The sequence below is a fragment of the Theropithecus gelada genome, chromosome 2 (genome assembly GCF_003255815.1).
Source record: "Theropithecus gelada isolate Dixy chromosome 2, Tgel_1.0, whole genome shotgun sequence".
Classification (NCBI taxonomy): domain Eukaryota; kingdom Metazoa; phylum Chordata; class Mammalia; order Primates; family Cercopithecidae; genus Theropithecus; species Theropithecus gelada.
This window is the reverse complement of record NC_037669.1, coordinates 14217547-14243122: the sequence shown is the minus strand read 5'-3', so window position 1 is coordinate 14243122 and position 25576 is coordinate 14217547. Positions and strand designations below refer to the sequence as shown.

At 38.0% G+C, this 25576-nt stretch overlaps 1 protein-coding gene across 3 annotated transcripts in view; it reads left to right on the top strand.

Annotated features, from left to right (window-relative positions):
* The window catches only part of PROS1 (protein S), a 100732-nt gene that overhangs the window by 47425 nt on the left and 27731 nt on the right, over positions 1-25576 (top strand). For all 3 annotated transcript variants that reach the window (XM_025377156.1, XM_025377157.1, XM_025377158.1), the window contains 5 exons: positions 411-435; positions 12655-12741; positions 20002-20124; positions 20230-20361; positions 24715-24840. In XM_025377156.1, coding sequence (XP_025232941.1) covers positions 411-435; positions 12655-12741; positions 20002-20124; positions 20230-20361; positions 24715-24840 — 493 coding nt within the window. The remainder of the gene's footprint in view (positions 1-410; positions 436-12654; positions 12742-20001; positions 20125-20229; positions 20362-24714; positions 24841-25576) is intronic.

Genomic DNA, 25576 nt, shown 5'->3' with positions numbered 1-25576 from the left:
AAACAAGAAAGAGTATGTTACTGTGATTGAACATTGAATCTGTGTGGGTGATCATTATGACATAAAACGTGTCAAATGGTTATCTAATCATTACGGAAAAATTAAAGGATGTACAAAAAAAGGGCATACATGATTATATTTACCATCTTAAATCGAGCTTGTTTTCAGATTAGAAGCTTTTGAAACATGATTAATTGATCAGTATTTCTTTAAGCCTAAGTATCTTATTGGTTTAACTTTACTGTTTTCTCTTGGTATATCTTACTATATAAAAAATTATAATGTGAAAATGATGATTATACGTAATTTATTTGCATCTTTGATATAAAAACACATTATAAAATTAAGTTTTAACTCTATAATGAAATTTAGGTTTGCTAAGATATATGTTTTCTTTTTCTTCTTTCTAGGATTATTTTTATCCAAAATACTTAGGTAAGTTCAAAACATCTCAATTATATAGTCTTAGAAATGGAAGGGAACTTAGATATGTTCCTGTCTAACTCTCTACCCATCTATTCCATCCAGTGTAATTTCATTATCCTTGGGAGTGAGGTTTCATTTTATATGCAATTTTGCTGTCTTTATATTTAAGACATGTTGAGAAATTTGGAACAGTTCTTTAATTACCATGTAGCATTTTAAATTTTAGTGTTTTTCTTTCTCATGTCTTTCTCATGAAGCTCTTGGGCTGATGCTCAGTTATATTAAGGTGCTAGACATGGTCTATGAGCATGTGCGTTTTCATGGGTTAACTTTTTTTATTTTGTTTTTTGAGACAGGGCCTTGCTGTGTCACCCAGGCTGGAGTGCGGTGGCCTGCTCTTGGCTCACTGTAACTTCTGCTTCCCTGGGTTCAAGTGATTCTCATGCCTCAGCCTCCGGAGTAACTGGAATTACAGGCATGTGCCACCACACCCAGCTAATTTTTGTATTTTTAGTAGAGATGGGGTTTCGCCATGTTGGCCAGGGTAGTCTTGAACTCCTGACCTCAAGCGTCCACCCTCCTCAGCCTCCCAAAGCACTAGGGTTACAGGCATGACCCACCCTGCCCAGCCTTAGCTGCTGTAGTTTAAAAGGGCAGTGGGATATAGATATACATCCATGATATCTTTTGTAAGGTTACATGTTACTCCTCACTTTTCAAAACAAAACCCAAGAATTTGTACTATGAAAGTGTAGAAAAGATAGTATATCTAGACTATTTCAGCTTTTTAATTTTAGATAGAAATGTAAATATTTTATAATAAAAATAGACAATATTTGACTGTTAAATATTACATGTGCATTAAAAAATACAGTGTTAACTCTTGCTTGTTAGGGCCTAATGAGGCTGTGTTTTTGCAGGCACACTACTGTAGAGGATACATTCCTTTGATCAGAGTACATTTGGATAAAGATAAATACCATGTTAATACAGCATGATGTGTTCTGGGGAAGTTCCTTAGATAAAATATTTTTCTTTTCTCCTTGTATCTCTCTTCCACTTTTATGGTCCCACCCAACTCTTTCTTCTCTTTGCCTATCTCATTTGGCAACATGGGAAAAAAAAACAAAGTATAAAAGAAAACAAACTAAAACAAAAACACAAGATGTGGGCTCCAGCCTCAGACCTAAAAATTTTTAGCTTTTCAGGTTCTGTAGTTTTAAGTGTGCCCTGTAACTATATTTTCTAACTTCAGAGCTTTTAAATCACCAAATAAGTCAATGTACATAAATAACTTACTGTGTCAAAATTTCTTCAAATGTATTCTTGTTTAATCATCCCATCATGTGAAACAAAAATATACTTTTTATTATGATTTGTCTTTTGATTTAAATTTCATATTTTGGTCTTTATTTGTATATAAGCATGTGTGGTGAATTCCACTGTTAAAAACAATTTTTAAAAATGTCCTGCCTGAGTTACACATTTTGTTATTTGATGTGTATATTCTATAGGCCAATGGCTCTAATCTGAAAAGCAAAACAAAACAATCCTTTCCCTGGTAAATCTAACAGTAGTTTTACTAACTACAACAGCTCATATAGGAAGGCCCCTGTAGTGAGATAAGGTCACCAAAGAAATTAAATAACTATAACCCATATATTTGGGGCAACATTTAGACTTAGTTTTCAGGGGCTAATAAAGCACTTCAGTTGGCCTACATATTCCCTGTGCTATCTTGAAAACATGAGATTTGGAAATAAGTACTCTGGGTTTCATTATAGTTTTTAAATTGTGTTCTTCTCTTTTGTAAGAAGTAGAATAAATCACTACCATTTCCATAGGCCTCGTATCACCTAACAGAGTGAGTGTTTCTATTAAAGAGAGAGAAACTTCCTGGGAAGAATGGTAAACTCTGAGCCTAAATATAAACATTAGAAATCATTTTTTGGTGTAAGCTGGCAAAAAATAAAATAAGAAAAAAACCCTGAAAAATAAAAAATAAAGAAATTATTTTTAATTTCTAATGCCTGCCAAGTTGGTGAATTACTTCAGAATGCTGACTCCCTCCCTTCAAATCTTCTCTAAAGAAACAATAAGATTCCAAGCACGAATAATAACAAACTAAAATGACAACAACAAGAAGTATAAGAAATGTCTGGGTAGACGAAAAGCTGGCCTGACCTGCTGGTATGTGTGGTTGGGGGATTGGGTTCTAACTGACAAGGCAGTAGTGACAGAACAGATTTGACCATTTAAAACATGGCCTGAGCTTTCCAATTGAGAAAACAAACACAAAAAGTACAAGAGAGCAAACCCCGAGTAACAAGAAGTTTTAAAATAACAAAAGCAGAGATAGAAATAAGTGGAATAGAAAAACAAAAGTGAGCATTAACAAAAGCCGATTCTCATTCTTCCAAAAGGTTAGTGAGTGAGACTGACATCTGGCAAGAATAATTAAGGAAAAACAAAATAGAGAACGAGGAAATGCCAATACATAGAGTACAAGGTGGAAAGGGAAAGTATTCTAAAGTCAACACAGGTTAAAAACATTATCGTAAAATGTTACAAACAGCTACATCAAATACATTTGGAAACCTAAATAAAATGGATGTGCTCCTAGAAAAACACAAAATATCTGTAATTTCACAGGAAGCAATGGAGAACTTAGTTATACAAACAAGTATTAGACAAGTTGAAACCGCAGCCAAAGCCCTCTTCTTCCTATTTCTCCCAAAACCCAGATCCAGATGGTTTTACAAATGAACTCTTACAAATTTTAGGAAACTGTTAATGTTTCCCTTATTAAGATATTGTCCTTAAAAAATGAGCTTATTCTAAGAGGCTCGTGTAATCTTGACTCCAAAACCAAATAAAGACATTTAGTAAACTCATTTTAAAATTTAAGTGAGAGAATAGAAGAAAAGAAAAATAGAATTCCTTTTGCTTTCGGAATTAATTCTAAATAAAATGATATTCAGTCTGATCTTAAGTGTGTTAAAAATAATATCATGATCAAGTAGAATTATTCCAGAAATTTAAAGATGATTTAGCGTCAGAATATCAGCTGGGTGCAGTGGCTTATGCCTGTAATCCCAGCGACTCAAGAGGCTAAAGTGGGAGGATCACTTGAGGCCAGGAGTTTGACACTAGCCTGGATAACACAGTAAGACCCCACCCCTAAAAGTGTAGTATTACCTCAGTTCATACAGAAAAAGCAGTTGATAGAGATCACTCCTTAGTTATGATAAAAGCTTTTGTCAAACTAAGAATATAAGAAAAGGTTCTGAGGTTGGTAAAGGTTAAATACAGAAAAACCACATAATTTATCTTCCAAATTTTCACACTTCAGTTCACGATTAATACTGCACAAGGTAAATGTCAGCTATAAAAAGAATAAAGTAGGATTGTTTTGGGCAAATTGGCATGAGAAAGGAAGGAGGGAGGGATGGAAAGAGAAAGAGAAAAGAAAAAAGAAAAAGAAAGAAAGTGAACAAAATCTACAGTAAACATTACACCTAATGGATAAAATTTAGTTATAGCTTCTTTAAGGTTGAGAACAGAAAGAAAAGTACTGGAGGTTACGTTCAATGCAATAAGGAAAGAAAAATAGGGATTTTATAGATCATAAGCTATAATCTATTCCTGTCATTGTTTTTAATTGATGTAATACTGGAAAAAAATAGAATCCATAGACAAAACATAAGAACACATAAGAGATTTAGATAACTCTTTGACTCTCCTATAAAAATCCATAGTAGTTCTTTATGCAAGCAATAGTCTAGTAGAAATTAAAAAGATGATACCATTCACAATAGCAGCAAATCCCATAAAATATCTACAAATATCTTAAAAACATAAAAGCCTTATGGAGAAAATTTTAATACTCAAATTGAAGACATAGAAAATGAATTAAAACCATGGAAAGATACTTCATGATCTTGAATTGAGTGATGCTATAAAGTGATCAATTCTCAAATTGATTTTATTTTATGTTATTATATTTTATGATTTTAGAGATGGGGTCTCTCTATGTTGCCCATGCTTGTCTCAAACTCCTGGGCTCAAGCAATCCTGCTGTCAGGGCTTCCCAAAGTGCTAGGATTATAGGTGTGAGCTACTATGTGTGGCCATCCTCAAATTTATATGTTCAGAGCAATCTTGTTTAAAAAAATATTTTTAAGAAACTTGGTAAACTCATTTTAAAATTTAAGTGAGCGAATGAAAGTCCACACATGTCTAAAATACAAAAAAGAGAAATACTTTATCAAATATTAATAATACAAAGCTATAGAAATAAAACTATATGGTATTTTCAGAACATGTAGACTAATGAAACTGAACAGAAAGTTCAGAGAAAGACTCATGTATCTATGACAACCTAATATTTGATAAAGATCATACTATAAGTCACTGTGGATTATTTAAAGATGTCATTGCTAAGAGTGGCCAGCTATTAACAGACAAATAAATGTGGGTTTCTAATTACCACCAAATGTAAAGGTGAATTCTAGGTGGAATAAAGACAAAAATGTTCAAATAAAACTATTAAATTAAAGAAACAATGTGGGAGAATATCTTTGTGACTGATGGCCTGGGGTAAAATTTTAAATTCACACACTGTAAAGTGAAATAATAAATTTGATTATAACAAAATTAAGAATTTATCTTACAAGAGAGACATAAATAGTAAGATTAAGAGACAAATGACAGATCTGTTTCTGTCAAATAAATATCAAAAATTTAAATATGAAGAGATGATATTTATAAATGTTTAATTTTTTTCAAATCTGCAGGAAAAACAAATAAAGATCAATAGAAAAATGGTGAAAAAAAAATGGGGAAAATTTTTCAAAGAAGAAAAGTTTCAGATTTGGAAAATGACATGAAAATATGCTCTATCTCCTTAGAAATCAGAAAAACAATGTGATGTTACTTTATTACCTGTTAGTCTGCCAAAAATTAGAAAGCAAGGATATAGAAATCCTCGTACCCCACTGGTGAGAATGCACTTCTGCCAAGCCATTAAGTACAATCCGATTTAATGATCACACAATTTCACCCCTGAATATCTATTCCAAAGAAATTGTTATGCAGGTACTAAGGAAACATACGTGAGGATGTACTTTCCATCTTCTTGTAGAGGTAGAAAATTGGAGGTAATTTGAGTGTCTATCATGGGTAGACAGAATTATAAAGTGGTGGTTGCATACTGTGATGTAACGCTTAGTGGTTAGTAGCAATGAATTATGTGTAGCAGCATAGATTGATCATAAAAATCAAGTACTGAGTGAAAAATATTAGAGGATGTGATATTTATACAAAACCATTTACACACATGAATAAAAACATGGACATGAATTGTAAATATATATTTTCAAGAACACTTACAAATTTTAAAAATACACATAACCACTGGGCATGGTGTCTCATGCCTGTAATTCCAGCACTTTGGGAGGCTGAGGAGGGCAGATCACTTGAAGTTAGGAGTTCGAGACCAGCCTGACTAGCATGGTGAAACTCCATCTCTAGTCAAAATATAAAGATTAGCCGTGAATGAAGGAGTGGTGGCGAGGCCTGTAATCCCAGCTACTGGGGAGGCTGAGGGACGAGAATCGCTTGAACCCAGAAGGTGGAGGTTGCAGTGAGCCCAGATCGTGCCACTGCACTGCAGCCTGGGCGACAGAGACTCTGTCTCAAAGAAAAAACAAAACAAAACAAAACAAACAAACAAAAAAACAAAAGCCACATAACCCATTAGAATGACTGCCTAAAGGGTGAATGAAAGTGGAAATGGAGGAAATGGAGATAGAAAGAAATATATACATATTTTTTGAAAGCAAGTGATGGGCTTTTCAAAGACCAGCGATCATAATGCTCTCAAAGGGATGGGGTATGAATAACTCAGCCCTGTGCTCCTCCAGTCAAAACAAGCAAACATTCAGCCTTTTATGTGATGTCTTTTCTGTGACTTAAAGACAGAGGGGTATAAAGTAGTTTCTTGGAGAAATAAAAAATTTACTTGACTCGTGATCCATTATAATTCCTTGGTCTAGGAGTCAGTGACTGTTCGAACTATTTTTTAGAATTGACAAATCAAGATAGCTAGGATAGTGGTGCCTACAGAAAGTGGCAAAAGGAAACCAGTTTGATTGTTAATAAAACTAATGGTGAAAAATATAAGTAAACGTACATGTAGCAAGATCTTTTCCTAAGAAGTTATGCCTTGACCACCAGAACCTCTCTTGAAAGGGTCTGTTGCTTAGCCTTTCTCTCCTATGGTCCTAATTTCTGTTTTTAATCCCTTTTCTTGTGGGAGCTTCTGCATCAGTTTACAGAAGCAGAGACAATCTCCCTCCAGCTTTCACCTTCCTGTTTACCCTCCTCAATTTTTCCTATTCCTGTTGTGTGGTAAAAAAGATAAGCGGGAATATGAGGGTTCTGTATTGCTCTGCTTTGGAGTGGCAAAGCAACTGGCTCTCCGCACTGTAATTCTGAATGCACTTTTCCATGACAGTATTATCATGAATAGTAATGTAGGCTCCTATATAACGTGCCTTATGTGTTTAAACTAATGTAGTCTGGCCTGGGGTTCTAAATCCATGTGAAACATTTCACTTGGGTCTCCAGCCTCAGGGCTTTCAAATTTTGGCTGTTATTCACTGTAAAATTTGCCAGAGATGCGAAAGGAAGCTTTTACAAAAGTGATGATTCTAATGAAGTATTCACACTAGAATAAATGAAGTCTGAGAGTAGATGATACAAGAGGAAGGACAAATGAACCAAAGATAAGACTACTCGAGACCTAAAACTACTTGGGTTTTACTGGGGCTGAGTTTGGCTCCCTTCCCCTCTCTATCTCTTGTACCCTTTTGCGTTACTACCTTCCATCATGGAATACTGCAGTAAGAAGGCCTTTACCAGATGATTAGCACCTTCATATTGGACTTCCCAGCCTCCAGAACTGTAAAAAAATAACTTTTTTCTTTATAAATTACTGAGTCTGTGGTATTCTGTTATAGCAACACAAAAAGGGCTAAGACGGAACACTGGTGCCAGACATTGGCTTGTTTCTATAACAAATACCTGAAAATGTGGAAGCAGTTTTGAACTGGGTAATGGCTAAAAGCTGGAAGAATCTGGAGGAGCAGGCTAGAAAAAGCCTAGATAGCTGTGAATGGACCATTGAGGATGATTCTGGTGAAGAGTCAAAAAAAGAGAAGACATGTAGGAAAAGAATGTAACTTCTTAGAGATTACTTAAGTGTCATGATTAGATTGTTGGTAGAAATATGAATGCTAAAGGCCATTCTGATGAGATCCTAGATGGAAATGAGAAACAAAGCACTGGAAACTAGAGTAAAGACCAACATTGTTACAAGGTGGCAAAGAAATTGGCTGAATTATCTCCATGCCTGAGGGCTTCAGGGAAGGCTGAATTTAAGAGATATATACTAGGATAGCAGAGATTTCTAAGCGAAATATTGAAGGAACTGTGTGGCTACATTTATTTATTTACATATTTATTTATTTAGAGACAGAGTCTTGCTTTGTCACCCAGGCTGGAGTGCAGTGGTGTGATCTTGGCTCACTGCAGCCTCTGCCTCCCAAGTTCAAGCAGTTCTTGTACCTCAGCCTCCCAAGTAGCTAGGATTACAGGTGTGTGCCACCACACCTGGCTAATTTTTTTATTTTTAATAGAGACAACATTTTTTCATGTTTGCCAGGCGGCCTCAAACTCCTTACCTTAAGTGATCCACATGACTCGGCCTCCCAAAGAACTGGGATTACAGGTATGAGCTACTGTGCCCAGCCTTTGTGGCTACTTTTAACTGCATATAGTAATATATGAGAAAAAGAGAAATGATTTAAAGATGGGATTTATAAGTAAAAGGGAATCAGGGCAAAAATATTTGGGAAATTCACAGCCTGGTTATATAAAGAGTGAAAAGGTCTTTAGGAGAGCAAACCAATGGTGTGTCCCAAGTTACCATTTGCCAAAGAGATTACCATGAATAGAAAGGAGCCAGAAGCTCATTATTTTAAGTGAAGTAACTCAGGAATGGAAAACCAAACATTGTATGTTCACAGTCATAAGTGGAACGTAAGCTATGAGGATGCAAAGGCATAAGAGTAATACAATGGACTTTGGGGACTCAGGAGAACTGGTGGAAGCGGGGTGAAAGACAAAAGACTACACGTTGGGTACAGTGTACACTGCTTGGGTAATGGATGAACCAAAGTCTCAGCAATCACTATGAAAGAACTTACTTATACATGTAACCAAACACCACCTATTCCCCCCAAAACCTGTTGAAATTAAAATAAATACATAAATAAATAAATGGAGCCAGGTGCTGTTTTTCAAAACAATGGGTGAAAGACCTCAAAGACATCTGAGAGATTTTTGAGGCTGCCTCTGCCATCACTGGCCCAGAGCAGGACCTTGATACAGTTTCCAGAGGGGCACCTGCAGGACCACCACTGCTCAGCACGACCTAGGGACTCTGCTGCTTGAATTTCAGCACAGTGTCCCTTGGCCATCCCAAACATGGCTCAAGTGGGCCTAGGTGCATCTCAACCCACCACTCTGGAATGTACATACCTCATAAGCCTTGGTGGCATTCATGCGGTGTTAATTTTGCAGGTGCACAGAATGCAAGAGCTGTGGGGTCATGGTGGCCTCCATCTAGATGTCAAAGGTTATTATGGACAGTCTGGGGGTGCCCAGGCAGAGACTTGTTACAGCAGCAGAGCTACTGTAGTGAACCCCCACCAGGGCAATGCCTAGTGGAGCCATGGGAGTTGGGAAGCCCCAAGAGCCCAGAACTATAGGGCTACCAGCATGCAACTTCTGTCTTGGAAAGCTGCAGGCAAAAGACTCCAACTTGTGAGAGCCGCAGCATGGCCTACACCCAGAAAAACCATAGGGATGGGTTGGCCAAGGTCTTGAGATCTCAACCCCTACCCCTGTGTGCTCAGAAGTCAGGATATAGAGTCAAGGAAAACTGTATTAGAGCTTTAACATTTTATGTTGTTTTTCTTAATGAGTTTTGGACTTCCTTAGGACCAGTTACTGGTCTTACCTGTTTTACCTTTTTGTAATGGAATCATGCTTATCTCACTGCATTTTGGAAACTCATAGCTGGTGGGAATTTGCTTAGGGCGAATCATGCCATGAATCTCACCCACATGTGATTTAGATGAGACTTTGGACTTCGGACTTTTGAGTTGGTGCTAGTATGAGTTAAGACATGGGGGCTTATATTAGTCTGTTTTCACACTATTATTATAAAGACATACCCAAGACTGGATAATTTATAAAGAAAAGAGGTTTAATTGACTTATAGTTCAGCACGACTGGGGAAGTCTTGGGAAACTTAGAATCATGACGGAAGGCAAAGGGAAAGCGTATTAGTTAATTTTCATGTTGCTAATAAAGACATACCTGAGACTGGGTAATTTGTAATGTAAAAGAGGTTTAATTGACTCATAGTTCCATATGGCTGGAAAGACCTCATAGTCATGGCAGAAGGTGAATGGGGAGCAAAGTTACATCTTACATGGCGACAGGCAAGAGAGCTTGTGCAGGGGACCTCCCATCTATAAAACCATCAGATCTCGTGAGACTTACTCACTACCATGAGAACAGTGTGGGGGAAATTGCCCCCATGATTCGATTATCTCCACCTGGCCCTGCCCTTGACACATGGGGATTATTACAATTCAAGGTGAGATTTGGGTGGGGACACAGCCAAACCGTATTAGGAAGCAAGGCACCTTCTTCGCAAGGCAGCAGGAAGGAGAATGAACACAGGAGGAACTACCAAATACATAAAATCATCAGATCTTGTGAGAACACCATGGGGAAAACCGCCCCCCGGACTCAATTACCTCTACCTGATCTGTCCCTTGACACTTGGGGATGGGGAGTTTAGAATTCAAGATGAGATTTTGGTTGGGGACACAGCCAAACCATATCAGGGCTACAGAGATGGAATGAATATATTTTGCACATGAGAAGGACATGAATTTTGGGGGCTGGAGCAAATGCTAGGCTTGAATGTGACCCTCAAAAAGCATATGCTGGAAACTTAATTCCCAGTGGAACAGTCTTGGGAGGTGGGGCCTAATGGGAGGTGTTTAGGTCATTAGGGCTCCACCCTCAACACCAATTATGAAAGGACTGGAGGCTGCAAGTTCGGCCTCTTGCTCTTTCACCCTCTCAACTCTCTTGCCATCTGCTGGGGGATGGTGTAACAAGAGGGCCTTCATGAGATGCCAAAGTACCTTGATATCAGACTTCCCAGTCTCCAGAACTGGGAGAAGTAAATTTCTTTTATAAATTAGCCAGTCTGTGGTATTTTGTTATAGCAACACAAAGTGGACTAAGATAGGGGCTCCAGAAACACCCCCATGATGTGTAAGGTAAGACTTACTTGGGAGGATATTCTGACTCACCATGGTAGGCTGAATAATGACCTCCTTACTCCACCCTGCCTAGACCTCCCCACCCCAAACATATCTATGTCCTAATCCTCAGAACTTGTGACTGTTACCTTATATGGCAAATAGAGACTTTGCAGATGTGATGAAAGATCTTTCGATGGAGACATTATCCTGGGATATCTGAGAGGACTCGATAAAACCATAAAGGTCTTCATAACAGGATGGCAGGAGGTCAGAGGCAGTAGTAGGATATGGAATTGACAAAGCAAGAATTGGTAGACATACAAGGATGAGGCCACGAGCCCAGGAATGCAGATGCCTCTAGAAGCTGAAAAAGGCAAGGAAAGGGATTCTTCCTTGAAGTCTCCAGAAGGAATGGATCCCTGCTAGCCCTTTGGTTTTAGACTCTCTGCACTGTAAAACAATACATTTTTATTATTTAAAGCTACTAAATTTGTGGTAATTTGTCATAGCAGCCATAGGTAACTTAAACACATACTGACTTCAAATGAATCTTTTCATCTGTCTGTGATAAATTATATTTTTCCAAAGATAGTTCAAAAATGTCTCCCATTCCACATGCCCTTCTGCAGTGTCATTTTGCCATATCCTGATCGAGAGGTAGAATAAATCCCCCACCCACACCCTACCCTTTGAATCTGGGTGGATCCTGGGACCACTTTGATCAATATAATATGATAGAAGTGATACAATGTCCCATAACTGCCATGGCAGCTGGCTTTCTCTCTCTTAGAAGTTAGCTGTCATGAAAGAAGTGCCACTGTAAGACCAGCATGCTAAGGGAAACACCCACACGGAGAACTTTGAAGCATGATCTATCACATGGAAAGAGAGATGCCGAAGAACATTAGCTCCATCTAGGAAGCAGTCCCCTGCCACAGCCATCCTGGTTGACTCCATTGGCAGCAGAGACAAACAACCCAACCAAACTCTGCAAATATTTGACCCACAAATCATGAGAAAAACACAGTGATTATTTAGGCTACTAATTTTGGGGGTGGTTTGTTACTTGGCAAAAGCTAAGTAAAACACCATCTTTTTTTATAGTAAGTCGGTGACTGTCTGAACAATGAAGTAATACATATAGTGTCTTTAATGCCTGTTAAGAAATATATTTTTGGCACTAATTCTAGTTACCTTAAAGTCGCAAAGTATTTCATCTTTACAATTCCAGCTGTCATTTCTTAGTTTCCTAGCAATATCTACCAGGTTGCTATATCTGATTTCACAGCGTTGTAGTGAGGAATGAAGGGAATGAAGTAAACCTGTTTTGTAATATAGAAGCATTATACAAATATTATTGTATTAATCTCAGGGCAACATTAGAAGAATTCAAAGTAGCCTATAGCAAGTAGAAACACGAACTGATTCTATTGACTTAATTATGTATACTTTATAAATAAGACTCTGGTCAATAGATTTGAGAGTAACATCTTGTTTCTGCTATGGAATTAAAAACATATATGACAATAAATTTCTGTGCTAAATCAAGGTTTTTTTCACTTCTGACTTTAAGGTTCTTCTCCAGAGAGAAGAAGCTGTTACAGACCTATTTTTTATGATTCTGTATCTGTTGCCATCTTACTTGTAGATTTTTAATTTTGCAAAAAGGTAGATGGAAACGTTTAGTGTTGCATTTTGAAGGCTGAATCTTGTGAATCCACAGGAGCATAAATATTCTACCTCTTGGGACGGTTCCTACCATGAATTCAGATCAAGTATGTGTGTCTAAGAAGATTATGTTCGTTTTTCTTTTCAGTTTGTCTTCGCTCTTTTCAATCTGGGTTATTCACTGCTGCACGCCAGTCAACTGATGCTTATCCTGACCTGAGAAGCTGTGTCAATGGTAAGCACTTCTACCATCTATTGAAAAAACAAAACAAAGACTCTGTAGGTAAAGTACACCCATGCTAATGTAAACTAATGTTTCAAAATCGAGAAATGATCCTTTGATGGGTTGTATGTCCAGCAAAGAAGTATTTTCAAACTGCATTTAAAATACTTGTTTGTGGTTGTAAATGCCGCTGTATTACTCAAAATGAATTTTTTTTTGCCTAATGTTTAAACTGAACAGGGTTCTTTGTTTTAGTAAGCTTTAGGTCAACAGCTTCAGAATTTTTATTCCCAATGGCTTTATTTTGGCTGTTGTTGCATAATCAAGTAGTGTGACTAAATGTTACAGTAGGTTAATAGCTCAAAGTAGAGCCACGTTTATTCTTCTAACTTTCTGGCACTGATAATATAAACGTGGAAAATGTTATATGAATCAAATTAGCTTTCTTGCTCTGAAGTTCACAAGGGGCTTAATGATAATTCTGGTAGATTATTCTTGACTCTTTGTTGGGAAATCGGTAAATTAGTAAAAGCAAATGGTGCAACCGCAGATATAAATTGTGATGTTTGTTCAGAGAATATTTTACATCAAGCATTGACATTCTCTAGATATTCATTTAACTGTGTTTTTCTCTAACTTAAAGTGCTTGCAATTACACAGGTAGAACAGTTTGTCTGAACACGTATGTTTAATTATTTAATTCATGCTTTATCTTTTCTTAAAATTTACCAAAGAACAGAAGAATAATAGTTTTGATAAAAATTTTCTATTAGTTTGTTTTCTGTGATTTTTAACTAATACCTAATGTATTACCACGTTTCAAAAAACTTGATCCTATGAAGACTTTTTAAAAAATTGTGGAATTAATTAGGCATTATTTAGGTTGGTTATTTATTTATTTATTAAACAACAAAAATTTTCTTTGACTAACATATGCAAAGAGATAGAAATATTGGCAGTATTGGGAGTATTGGAAGTATTGGAAGGATAGGAAGAACATGTATGGTTGATTGGGAAGTTGAGAAGCTGGTGTGCAAATGTGCAGAAATGAAGGGACTATTGCAGTGTGTGATGAGGGGACAGAAATTACAAATAAAAAACAAATAGTATGTCATTTGCCGTATTGATAAAGTGCTTTGATAGTTTAGGAAGAAAATAAACAAGGCACTATAATTGATCTTTACTTGTACTTTTTTTTTTTTTTTGACAAGCTCTTGCTGTGTTGCCCAGGCTGGAGTGCAATGGTGCAATCATGGCTCACTGCAGCCTCAACCTCCTAGGTTCAAGCAATCCTCCTACCTCAGCCGCCTGAGTAGCTGGAACTACAGGCACATGTCATCACTCCTGGCTAATTTATTTTTTATAGAGATGGGGTCTTGGGTGTGTTGTCCAGGCTGGTCTCAGACTTCTGGCCTCAAGCAATCCTCCTACCTGGGCCTCCCAAACTGCTAGGATTACAGGCATGAAACACCATTCCAGGCCCTACTCTGTACTTCTTAATATTGCTCTTTTTCTCTGCTAATATTCCTTATTTTAAAATCTATCTTATATTAATATAGTCACTCTGGCTTTCTTTTGATTAGTGTTTTTATGGTTTACTTTTCTGTCCATTAACTTTGAACATACCAGTATGTTTATATTTCAAGTGAGTTTCTTTTGGGTCTTGCTGTTTTCTCCAATCTGACAATGTCTGTCTTTTAAGTGGAGTGTTAGACTGTAAACATTTACATTTAATGTTACCATTGATGATGGTTAAAGTCCATTAATCCCATCTGTTCTTTTTTTTTTTTCTTTCCCTTCTTTTTTTTTTTTTTTTTGTGGGGTGGCGTGGGGCTGGAAGTTGATTACATTTTTCCATTTTATCTCCTCTGTTATTAATTATGCTTCTCAAACTTCTTTTACTCATTTCTTTTCTTTTCTTCTTTTCTTTTTTTTTTTTCTTTCGGTCAGGATCTCACTCTCTAGCCCAGGCTGGAGTGTGGTGGGGTGATCATAGCTCATTGCAGCCTTGAACTCCTGGTCTCAAATCCTTCTTCCTTTCTGCCTCAGCCTCCTTAGTAGCTAGGGCTGCAGGCATGTAGCACCATGTCCAGCTAATTTTTAAATTTGTTTGTAGAGATAGGGTCTCACTTTGTTGCCTAGATAGTTTTGAACTCCTGGCTTCAAGTGATCTTTTTACCTTGGCCTTCCAAAGTGCTGGAATTACAGGCATGAGCCACTGTGCCAGACCTCATTTCCTCTATTTTATTTTTTTGTGTTGTTTCTGCCTTACATTTTAATATTATACATTATAAACTCCATGATATGTTAATTTATAAATAGATTATCAAATGAGAAAATATTGTTTTATTGTTTTATGTATTTATTTTTGAGACAGAGTCTTGTGCTGTCATCTAAGCTGGAGTGCAGTGGCACAATCTCAGCTCATTGCAACCTCTGTCTGCTGGATTCAAATCATTCTTGTGCCTCAGCCTCCCAAGTAGCTGGGATTACAGGCCTGGCTAATTTTTTTGTATTTTTGTGGAGACAGGGTTTTGCCATGTTGCCTAGGCTGGCCTCAAATTCCTGGCTGCAAGTGATCCACCCACCTTGGCCTCCCAAAATGCTAGGATTACAGGCATGAGCCATTGGCACCTGTCCCAGAAAACATTGTTCTGTATTTTCTCATATGTTTACCATTTCTGGCATTCCATATTCTTTTTTATAGATCCACATTTCCATCTGACAACATGTTCCTTCTGCCTGAAGAAATTCCTTTAACATTTCTTATACTACATATCTGATGAAGATGGATTTTTCTCTCTCTTTTTTTTTTTTTTTTTTTTGAGACAGAGTCTGGCTCTGTCACCCAGGCTGCAGTGCAGTGGCACAACCTCATCTCACTGCAAGCTCCGCCTCCCGGGTTCATGCCATTCTCCTGCCTCAGCTCCCCAAGTAGCTGGGACTACAGGTGCCTGCCACCACGCCCAGCTAATTTGTTGTATTTTTCGTAGAGACAGGGTTTCACCCTGTTAGCCAGGATGGCCTTGATTTCCTGACCTTGTGATCCGACCGCCTTGGCCTCCCAAAGTGCTGGGATTACAGGCATAAGCCACCGTGCCCAGTCTTTCTCATATTTTTTAATTAAAAAATAGTATATTGCCTTTATTTTGGGGAGATATTTTTATTGGGTAAAGACTTCCATGTTGGTAGTGTTCCATCAGTATGTCAAAGATGTCTCTCCATTGTCCTTACACTTGAATAGATGCTGATGGGAAAACTACTGTTATTCTTAGTTTTTTTTTTCTTCTATGTATGCACTGTGTTTTAGATTTCTCTTTTTCCCTGGTTGTCTCTAATTTGACATAGTATTTTTAGGTTTATCCTGATTGGTGTTTAGTGGGCTTCTTGGATCTGCATGTTCATAGTTTTCGTCAAATTTAGAAAACGATTTACTATTATTTATTCAAATTTCTTTTTTCTTTTTCCCTGCTATCTTTCCTCTTCTCTTGGAATGTCAATAACATGTATTAGGCCATTTGATATTGTTTAACAAGTCATTCATGCTCTAATTATTTATCAGTTTATTTATGTATTTATTGTTTTTATACTTCTTATCTGTCCTTCCTTGATTTTGGATAGTTTTTATATCTTCAAGTTCACTCTTCTTTTCTTCTCCCAAGGATAATTTACTTTTAATCCCATTTAGTGTATTTTTCATTTTATATAGTCTATTTTTCATCTCAATAAGTCCCATTTGGGTCTGTTCCACATCTGCTATTTTATTTTATTTTTTTTCATCATGCCTATATTTACTACTGGAACATGTGGAGTGCACTTAAAATAATTTTATTTATTTATTTTTCTGATTTTTGGTCATCTCTTTCATTTTAGATATATTTTCATCTACTGATTTTTCTCTTGGTTATAATTTTTTTTCTTGTTTCTTTACATGCCTATTATTTTCTTAATTTAATTTAATTTTACATTATACTTTATTTTATTTGGATATAAGATCTCACTGTTACCCAGACTGGAGTCCAGTGGTATGATCATAACTCACAGTAACTTCAAACTCCTGGTCTCAATCTATCCCCCTACCTTAGCCTCTCAAATAGCTGGGACAACAGGCATGGACTACCACAGCTGGGGAATTTATTTTTTAAATTAATTTTAAAGATTACATCTCGCTATGTTGCCAAAACTGGTCTTAACTCCTGGCCTCAAATGATCCTCCCATATCTGCCTCCCAAAGTGCAGAGTGAACCACTGCATCTGACTCTTACTTATTTTTAATTGTTTACTGAACCAAACAAACAATACTGTTCTCAGTATAAATAGAAAAAAAGAACTTAGAACTTTCAGTTTGGGCTAAGATGATGTAACAAGGACCAAGTTTATCCTCCTGCCTTAAATCAGTAGAACTTCAGTCTAAGTATATCAAATAATGGTTATGAACATTGGAGAACAGGAAGCAGAACGCTGTGAGTCCTAAGGAAAGAAAATAAGCTTACAGCTTATGTTGCTGGGTCCTGGATTTTCTTGTCTTCTTCCAAACAGTGTTTGATTTTGTTGTGGCATTTAGGTAACTTATGTGGAATACATTAAAAACAAATCTTTTGAGGTTTGATTTTAAGCTCTGTTAAGGCGATCCTGAGTAGCCATTAGCTTAAAACTAATTTAGCTTCAATAATAAGTCTATGTCCTTGTGAGGAGTCTACCTGATGCCCTTTGTACTATGAAATATTTTAGGTCTGGGTAGTCTAAACAAACTATCCTTATCCCTCTATGAGCTCTGGAAATTTTCCTGTGCAAATCATCATTCAGCCAAAGACCTTAGGGGATCTTTTTGCAGATCTCTAGAGACTCTTTCTCTTTCTCTCTCTCTCTCTTTTCCTCTCTCTTTCCATACACACATATTTTTTTTTCCCTCTCTCTGCCTTTATAGTACTCTGACCAGCAAAATTCCAATTTGATCTCCCCAAACTCCAATATTTGTTTTCTCAACCCAGGGAGACCACTGGGCTCTGTTTGTGTTTCTTGCACTGTTGCATAGAAGCTATCTCCAGGCAGTAATGTGGTCCAATTGTAGGTCTCAGCTTGTTTATTTTCTTTTCCTTAGGAATCATGATGTTCTCCTTCCTGTTCTCCAATGTTTGAAAAATAATTATTTTACATAGTTAGACTGAAGTTCTACTTATTTAAGGCAGGAAGATAAATCTGTTCCTTGTTACATAGTCTTAGCCCAAATTGAAAGTTTTAAGTTCTTTTTTCTTTTCTTTCTTTCTTTCTTTTTTTTTTTTTGAGAGAGAGCCTTGCTCTATCACAGTGGCATGATCTTGGCTTACTGCAGCCTCTGCCTCCCAGGTTCAAGCAATTCTTGTACTTTAGACTCCGGAGTAGCTAGGACTACAGGAGTGTGCCACCATGCCCAGCTAAGTTTTGTATTTTTAGTAGAGACAGGGTTTCACCTTGTTGCCCAGGCCCCAAGTGTTTGGCCTACCTTGGTCTCCCAAAGTGCTGGGATTACAGGTGTGAGCCATCATGCCTAACCTCTTTTTTCTCTTACTGTTGAGAATAGTATTGTTCTGTCTACCTCATGGGATTGTTCTAAGGCTCAAATGAGGTAATATATTTGGAAAAATATCTAAATTTCAGTTGCAAAATACTGTATATATTTGCAATGTAAAAGTAGTGTTATGGAATCTTTGGGATGTTGCTTTTCTGTCTGGAAACTTCTGTAGCCAGTAGTGCCTTTGCCTGAGTTCTTGTCCGGCATCCATGAAGAATGAGGTATGCAGAAAAGTAGAGAGAGCAAGATGAACAGGAGCTTTACTGAGCATTAGAACAGCTCAGAGGAGACCCTCAGTGGGTAGCTCATCTCTGTAGGCAGGTTGTCCCATCAAGTGTTCAGCTCTCAGCGGAGAGGAGGCCTTGAAGCAGGTGGATCCTCTTTGTAGCCAGGTCATCCCATTGTCTCTGCAGCTGTCAGTAGAGAGGAGGCCTAGAGTGGGTGGCTCTTCTCTGCAGCTGGTTGTCCCATCAGCAGCTCTCAGCAGAGGAGGGCCTGGAGAGGGTGGTTCTTCTCTGCAGACAGGTCATTCGATGTCTGCAGCTCCCAGTAGAGAGGAGGCCCTGGAGGTGGTAGCTCCTTTCTGCAGCTGGTCGTCTGTATATCTGTTCTATTCTGGCTGAGTCTAGGGTTTTTATGGTCTTCAGATGGGGAAAGTGCATGCAGACTGGTCCGTGGGCTGCCACGGGTGGGCCCAGGAAAAAGCACCAAGAGTTCCCCATTCAGTCAGCAGGACTGGCAGCCCAGCCCATAGGCCTCAGGCCTTTCCCAGTCTGAAGGTGGGACTTCATGGGGGATCCACCCTTTTCCACACAGGCAGCTGTCTACCTCTTGCCACTGTGCATGGCACCCAGGGTCTTTGTGCCAAGGGGGTGCCTGCAGGCCAGCACTGAGCTGCCCTCAGCACCCCTGTCAGCTCCCCCCCATGCTTGTTGGAGCCCAAAGACTGGAGGGGGCAGGGGGCTGGCATTTTAGCACTGCCCTGAGCCTATGCCCACCTGGCCGGGCTACAACAGCAGCTGGCTTCAGCCCCAACCTTGTTCCATGACCAGAGTGGGTGCCAGCAGTGAGGAGAGACCAGGAAGCAGGAGCAGGCACTTCTGAGCCTGTGGTGGGCACAATGGGCCTTCCCAGGCCCCCAAGAGCACAGAGATGCCCAGGTTTACAGCCAGGCTTGGGCAGCTGCAGCTGCACTCAGGGGACTCTTGTCCCACCAGTTTGGAAGGGGTGGGGCTCCCCTTTGTCCTTGGCTTTCACCAGCTCTGTGGCGCGTGCAGCCCCAGCCATGCCTCTTAGATCAGGGCAGATGCCTGCTGCAGGGAGAAGCCTGGAAGCGGGAGCAGGCCCCCAAGAGCACAGAGACACCCGGGTCCAGAGCCACGACAGGGAAGCTGCAGCAGCATCCGGGGAGTGTGGGGCTCCTACCTGCTCTGTGGAGAGTGGGAGACCCTGGCCCACCTCCCTACTGCAGCTGGCATCTTAACAGCAGCCACTCTAGATGGGCCACTGCTGCCATCTGTAGTTTATTTTTACAAAATAATTATAAAGATTTACCTAATGGACTCACTTTTTAACTTAAGAAAAGTATTATTTAAAGGGAGGAGTTGTGCTTTTTTTTTTTTCCATTGGTTCCAGGCTTCAGGATTTTTATTATAGTGCACACAATTTTCTTTTATCATGACATGAGGTTAAAAAAATAAATAGATGTCTATTTCCTTCAGCCATTCCAGACCAGTGTAGTCCTCTGCCATGCAATGAAGATGGATATATGAGCTGCAAAGATGGAAAAGCTTCTTTCACTTGTACTTGTAAACCAGGCTGGCAAGGAGAAAAGTGTGAATTTGGTATGTATAACAACCCCCGCCCCCCAGCTCATCAGGATTGGTCTCCTGAAAAGTTCTCTGCAGGTTATGTTACTTTAAAAATAATTCGTTTTTTCCTTGTTTTAGATATAAATGAATGCAAAGATCCCTCAAATATAAATGGAGGTTGCAGTCAAATTTGTGATAATACACCTGGAAGTTACCACTGTTCCTGTAAAAGTGGTTTTGTTATGCTTTCAAATAAGAAAGACTGTAAAGGTAAGAGCAGGATGGTAGAATTAAAATGCATTTACTGTATGAGAATAATCCCAGTTACAGAAAATTTACTAGCACATTTTTGGAAAAATGATTGTAAGTGCTTATACTAACACATTTTTATCCATATTGAAGCCTTGTGATACTGTGGAACTGCTTTTTAGTTTTTGTTTGTTTTTGAGAGATAGGGTCTCACTCTGTCTCCCCGGCTGGAGTGCAGTGGCTCTATCACGGCTCACTGTAACCTTGACCTCCCGAGCTTCATTGATCCTCTGACTTCAGCCTCCCAAGTAGCTGGGACTACAGGTGCATGCCACCGTGTCCAGCTAATTTTGTTTTGTATTTTTTGTAGAGATGGGGTTTCACCATGTTGCCCAAACTGATCTTGAATTCAAGTGAGCCTCCTGCCTCAGCCTACCAAAGTGTTGGGTTTACAGGTGGGAGCTCTGTGCCTGGCATGTATTTTAGTTTACAGTACTGATAACGTGATTTTTAAAAATTTTCTTATTGTATGTGTGTGTACACACTTGTGTGCATGTTTCAATAAGGAATTTCATTATAAAATCATTGTTTATCTTCTGTCTTCAGACATATTTTTTATTTTCTTCTAGTAAGATAAATAGTCATAAAAAGAAATCCACTGCAATAACCTCTTCCATTGTATTTTATTTTTTCTTTTCAGAAATAATTTTCTGATTTCCAATATCAGCCCTTCGACTGGCACCTCATTTCCTGTTGTGGTTTTGGGAAAGAAAAGAAGATCTAGTTTCTTTCTCTTTCTGCCTTTAAGATCATATCATTGGTCATAACTCGTTTTTCTTCTTCAGTCTTAAATATTCCCTGTTTAGCTTTCTAACAAGTCATTTTACTAGTGTATTTCTTTTATTTTTCATTGTTTTCCTATCCCTACATTTTGACTTTTTTTTCTCTCTGTATACTGTCTTTCAGTTTGGCTGTGTTAATGCTATGACTAAATCATCAAATATTCATACCAGGTGTGTGGATGACTAAAAGTAAGATTTCCCACCTGGACTTAAAATTTTCCTTTAGAAACTGGATACAATTAATATCAACAGTCTTTCCTCCACTACTTTTTGTTTGTTTGTTTTGCTAAAATGTTTAAAAAAAAAAAAAAGGAAGTTAAAATGTGAATTTCTTGTTCAACTCTTTATTTTATATATGTTTTGGTAAAGCCCTAAATTGGATTCATATTCAAATCATCTATCTCTTACTGAATAGCAGTGTTTAACATGATAAACTTTATTGTAGTATTATTTAAACTGCAGTTAAATGACTCTAAAGTGAACACATTAACAACAAATTCTTCTAAACAGCTACCCAATGTGTGACCATGTATCTTTTATCCGCCTATTTGAAGGTCTATTTGAGTTTGGATTTTGAGACTATTTAGAATAAGACTGTCATTAGAACATGAGTTATAGAAAAACCATCACGATGCTGGATACCATATGCATTTTATAAACAAATAGTACCCACTGATACTTCTACACTTAAATACTTTAATAGTCTCTTTCTAAAGAATTTTTGTTTTTATTTATTTATTTTTTAAGATAGGGTTTTGCCTGTCACCTAGGCTGGAGTGCAGTGGGATGATCTCAACTCACTACAGGGTCCATCTCCTGGGAGGTCCTCCCACCTCACCCTCCTAAGTAGCTGGGACTACAGGCATGCACCACCATGCCTGGCTAATGTTTGTAGCTTCTGTACAGATACAGACGGAGTTTCGTCACATTGTCCAGGCTGATCTCAAATTATTGGGCTGAAGCGATCCATCCACTTCAAGCTCACAAGGTCATGGGATTACAGGCATGAGCCACCACACCTGGCCAAATTCGTGACTTTTTAAAAACTCAAAAGTATTTTTAATTCTTATCCACTCAGTTAATACACACATATATATGTAAATGATTACAAAAGTGCTCTTATTAATAGGAATGTTCCTGATGACCACATCTGTTCTTATATTTATTTACATTATTGTTTACCCATGATATGTAAGTAATAGAGTAGAAAACAGATAGAAGAATATATGAAAAACTATTACAGCCAGGCGTAGTGGCTCACGCCTGTAATCCCAGCACTTTGGGAGGCTGAGGTGGGCGGATCACGAGGTCAGGAGATCAAGACCATCCTGGCTAACACGGTGAAACCCTGTCTCTACTAAAAATAGAAAAAATTAGCCGGACGAGGTGGCGGGCGCCTGTAGTCCCAGCTACTCGGGAGGCTGAGGCAGGAGAATGGCGGGAACCCGGGAGGCGGAGCTTGCAGTGAGCTGAGATCCGGGCACTGCACTCCAGCCTGGGCGGCAGAGTGAGACTCCGTCTCAAAAAAAAAAAAAAAAAAAAAAGAAAGAAAGAAAGAAAAATCAACAACAACAAGAAAAAACTATTACAATGGGACCTTTGCCACGATGTAGAAATGCTTGGGATCCAGTTGCCAGTAACTGTCTAAAGATGAAAGAATAAAACTTTTCTCTTCTTGTTCTTCTTCTTCCTTTTCTTCTCTTTCTTTTTTTTTTTTTTTCGAGACAGAGTCTCGCTATGATGCCCAGGCTGGTATGTAGTGTGAGCTCGGCTCACTTCAGCCTCTGTTTTGCGGGTTCAAGTGATTCTTCTGCCTCAGCCTCCCGAGTAGCTGGGACTACAGATGCACGCCACCACGCCTGGCTAATTTTGCATTTTTCGGTAAAGATGAGGTTTTGCCATGTTGACCAGGCCGCTCTTGAACGCCTGAGCTCAAGTGATCTGCCCGCCTTGGCCTTCCAAAGTGCTGGGATTACAGACATGAGCCACTGTGCCCAGCTGAAAGAATAAAACTTTACAATCAGACATCAGATGTCGGTGTGGAGTCATAAAACCAATGTACTGTAACTTAAACTTGTATGATCTAAATAATTCCCTGCAATATGCCTCAAACCAAATACACTTAGTGACCTATTTTTACTGATTTTATTTTATTTTATTATGTATTTATTTAGTGACAGGGTCTCCCTCTGTCGCCCAGGGTGGAGTGGAGTGGTGCAATCATAGTTCAAGGCACCCTAACTTCTGGGTTCAAGTGATCCTCTCGCCTTATCCTCCTTAGTAACAAGAACACATGCCACCATTCCTGACTAATTTTTTTCTCTTTTCCTTTTTTTTTTTTTTAATATATAGAAGTGGGGTTCCACCATGTTGCTCAGGCTGGTCTCGAACACTTTGGCCTCCCAAAGTACTAGGACTACAGCACTGCCACCATGGCCGGCCACTCCTGGCTAATTTAAGAAAAAAACTTTGTAGAGACAGTGTCCCACTGTTGCTCAGGCTTACTTTATTTCAAAAACATAGTTTTTAGCTCTTTTTAAAACATTGGATATTTTACTTTGAATTAATTAAAGATTCACATGAAGTTGTAAGAAGTAATACAGAGAGATGCTATATACCTACCCTTTACCTCGTTTTCCCTTAATGGTAATATTTTACAAAATGATAGTACAATTTCACACTCAGGATGTTGACAATGATACAGTCAAAATATAGAAAAATTCCTACAAGGAAACTGGTTTTATTATTTTTGTGCAAGTTATTTTAAATAATATCCTAAATTTTGACTATTAATCTGGAAAAAAGGCAGTCAACTTTTGGAATAGAAAACATATTTTCTGTTCTGAATTTGTCTTTCTCCACAGAGAGCACGCAGAAGAGATAATAATTACATCTCCATTGAACTATTTCTGTCGCGTGTTTTGTTTTCTTCACAGGTGCTCGTCGAGTAACGAGTTACTATCAATATGTTGTCTCCTTCATTTTGCACTATAATATATGCATCTGAAATTTCTGGAATATTCATTTAGCACTAAATTCATATTGGATTAACTGCAGATTTATAAGTACTTAGAGACCTTAATCTTGTTTTAAATTTGAATCACTATCGTCTGCTTTAGGCAATAGTAGTGTACAAATTAGATGTTTGTTCATTTCCAAAGAAGGTAGAATAGATGAGCTATCCCATGTACAAAAAATAATTGTGATAATGTGGAGTGAATCTGTTTTCAAGACCTCCGTTTATTTTCATACCACAACCTGGCAGATAAGAATATTTTTAAAGCTTTCTCCTTCTTAACATAACTAGAAAGGAACATGGCAAACATGAATCAAATTCCCTATGCATTTGTAGAAAGAAATCATATTTAGTGAACTAACATATGATGATAGATTTAATGTTTTTTTGTCCGAAGGCCAATCTGTTATCTCATTACGTATATTAAACTAGTCTAGGAAACACAAATCAAGGGTTCTTTGCTAGTGTCTGCTGGTATGGGAAAAATGTTTTTTAATATGGTTATTTTATTTATAGATGTGGATGAATGCTCTTTGAAGCCAAACATGTGTGGCACAGCTGTGTGCAAGAACATTCCAGGAGATTTTGAATGTGAATGCCCTGAAGGCTACAGATATAATCTCAAATCAAAGTCTTGTGAAGGTAGAATGATGGTAGTATCATTACTGATTGTGGAGAGGGTGTGTGTGAAGCCTGAACTGATATTTGAAAGCATTGGTTTTGTTTGACTTCAACAGTCATATTTTCTTATCCCTAGTATAGCTTGTTCAATTGGGTAATCATTGGCTTTCTTCCAGAGTAAAAGTATGTAAGACACATGGTCTTTAAGTTTAGTGTTATGTGCGCCGATTGGCCCTTTGCGCTACCTATGAATTGGAGACCTCCATGTGTGATAAAAACAAGATAAACATATTTTCACATCATTTACATTATATTCAAAGATAAAGAGAATTTCAGTTTGGAAGGAAAAACAGTAGATAGAAAAGAAAGACACAAGCTTAAAAGTCATCTGAGTGAGACAATGAGCATGGTTAAAAACTTTAGTTTTTATTCCAAGCTTTTCAGTGATATTTCTGGGCATATATAAATAAGTCATTTATTCTAAAATAAAAAGTGACACAGTTCTATTATCTCATGATAAAGAAATGATAACAATACACTAGAAATTTAAGAAACATTGATCAGTAATGTCAGAGCCTGTGGGTTTGGGGCAACCCCTTGGAGGTGCTGTTGCTTCGAGTGACTGCAGTGGCTCTGCCCTGTGTGCCCCAAGAAGCTTCAACATATTATAGTTGTTTGTTTGTAGGTCTGTTTATCATGATATACAGATTATCTCATACCTTCCTTTGGATTTTTTAAAATTTTTAAACAGATTTAA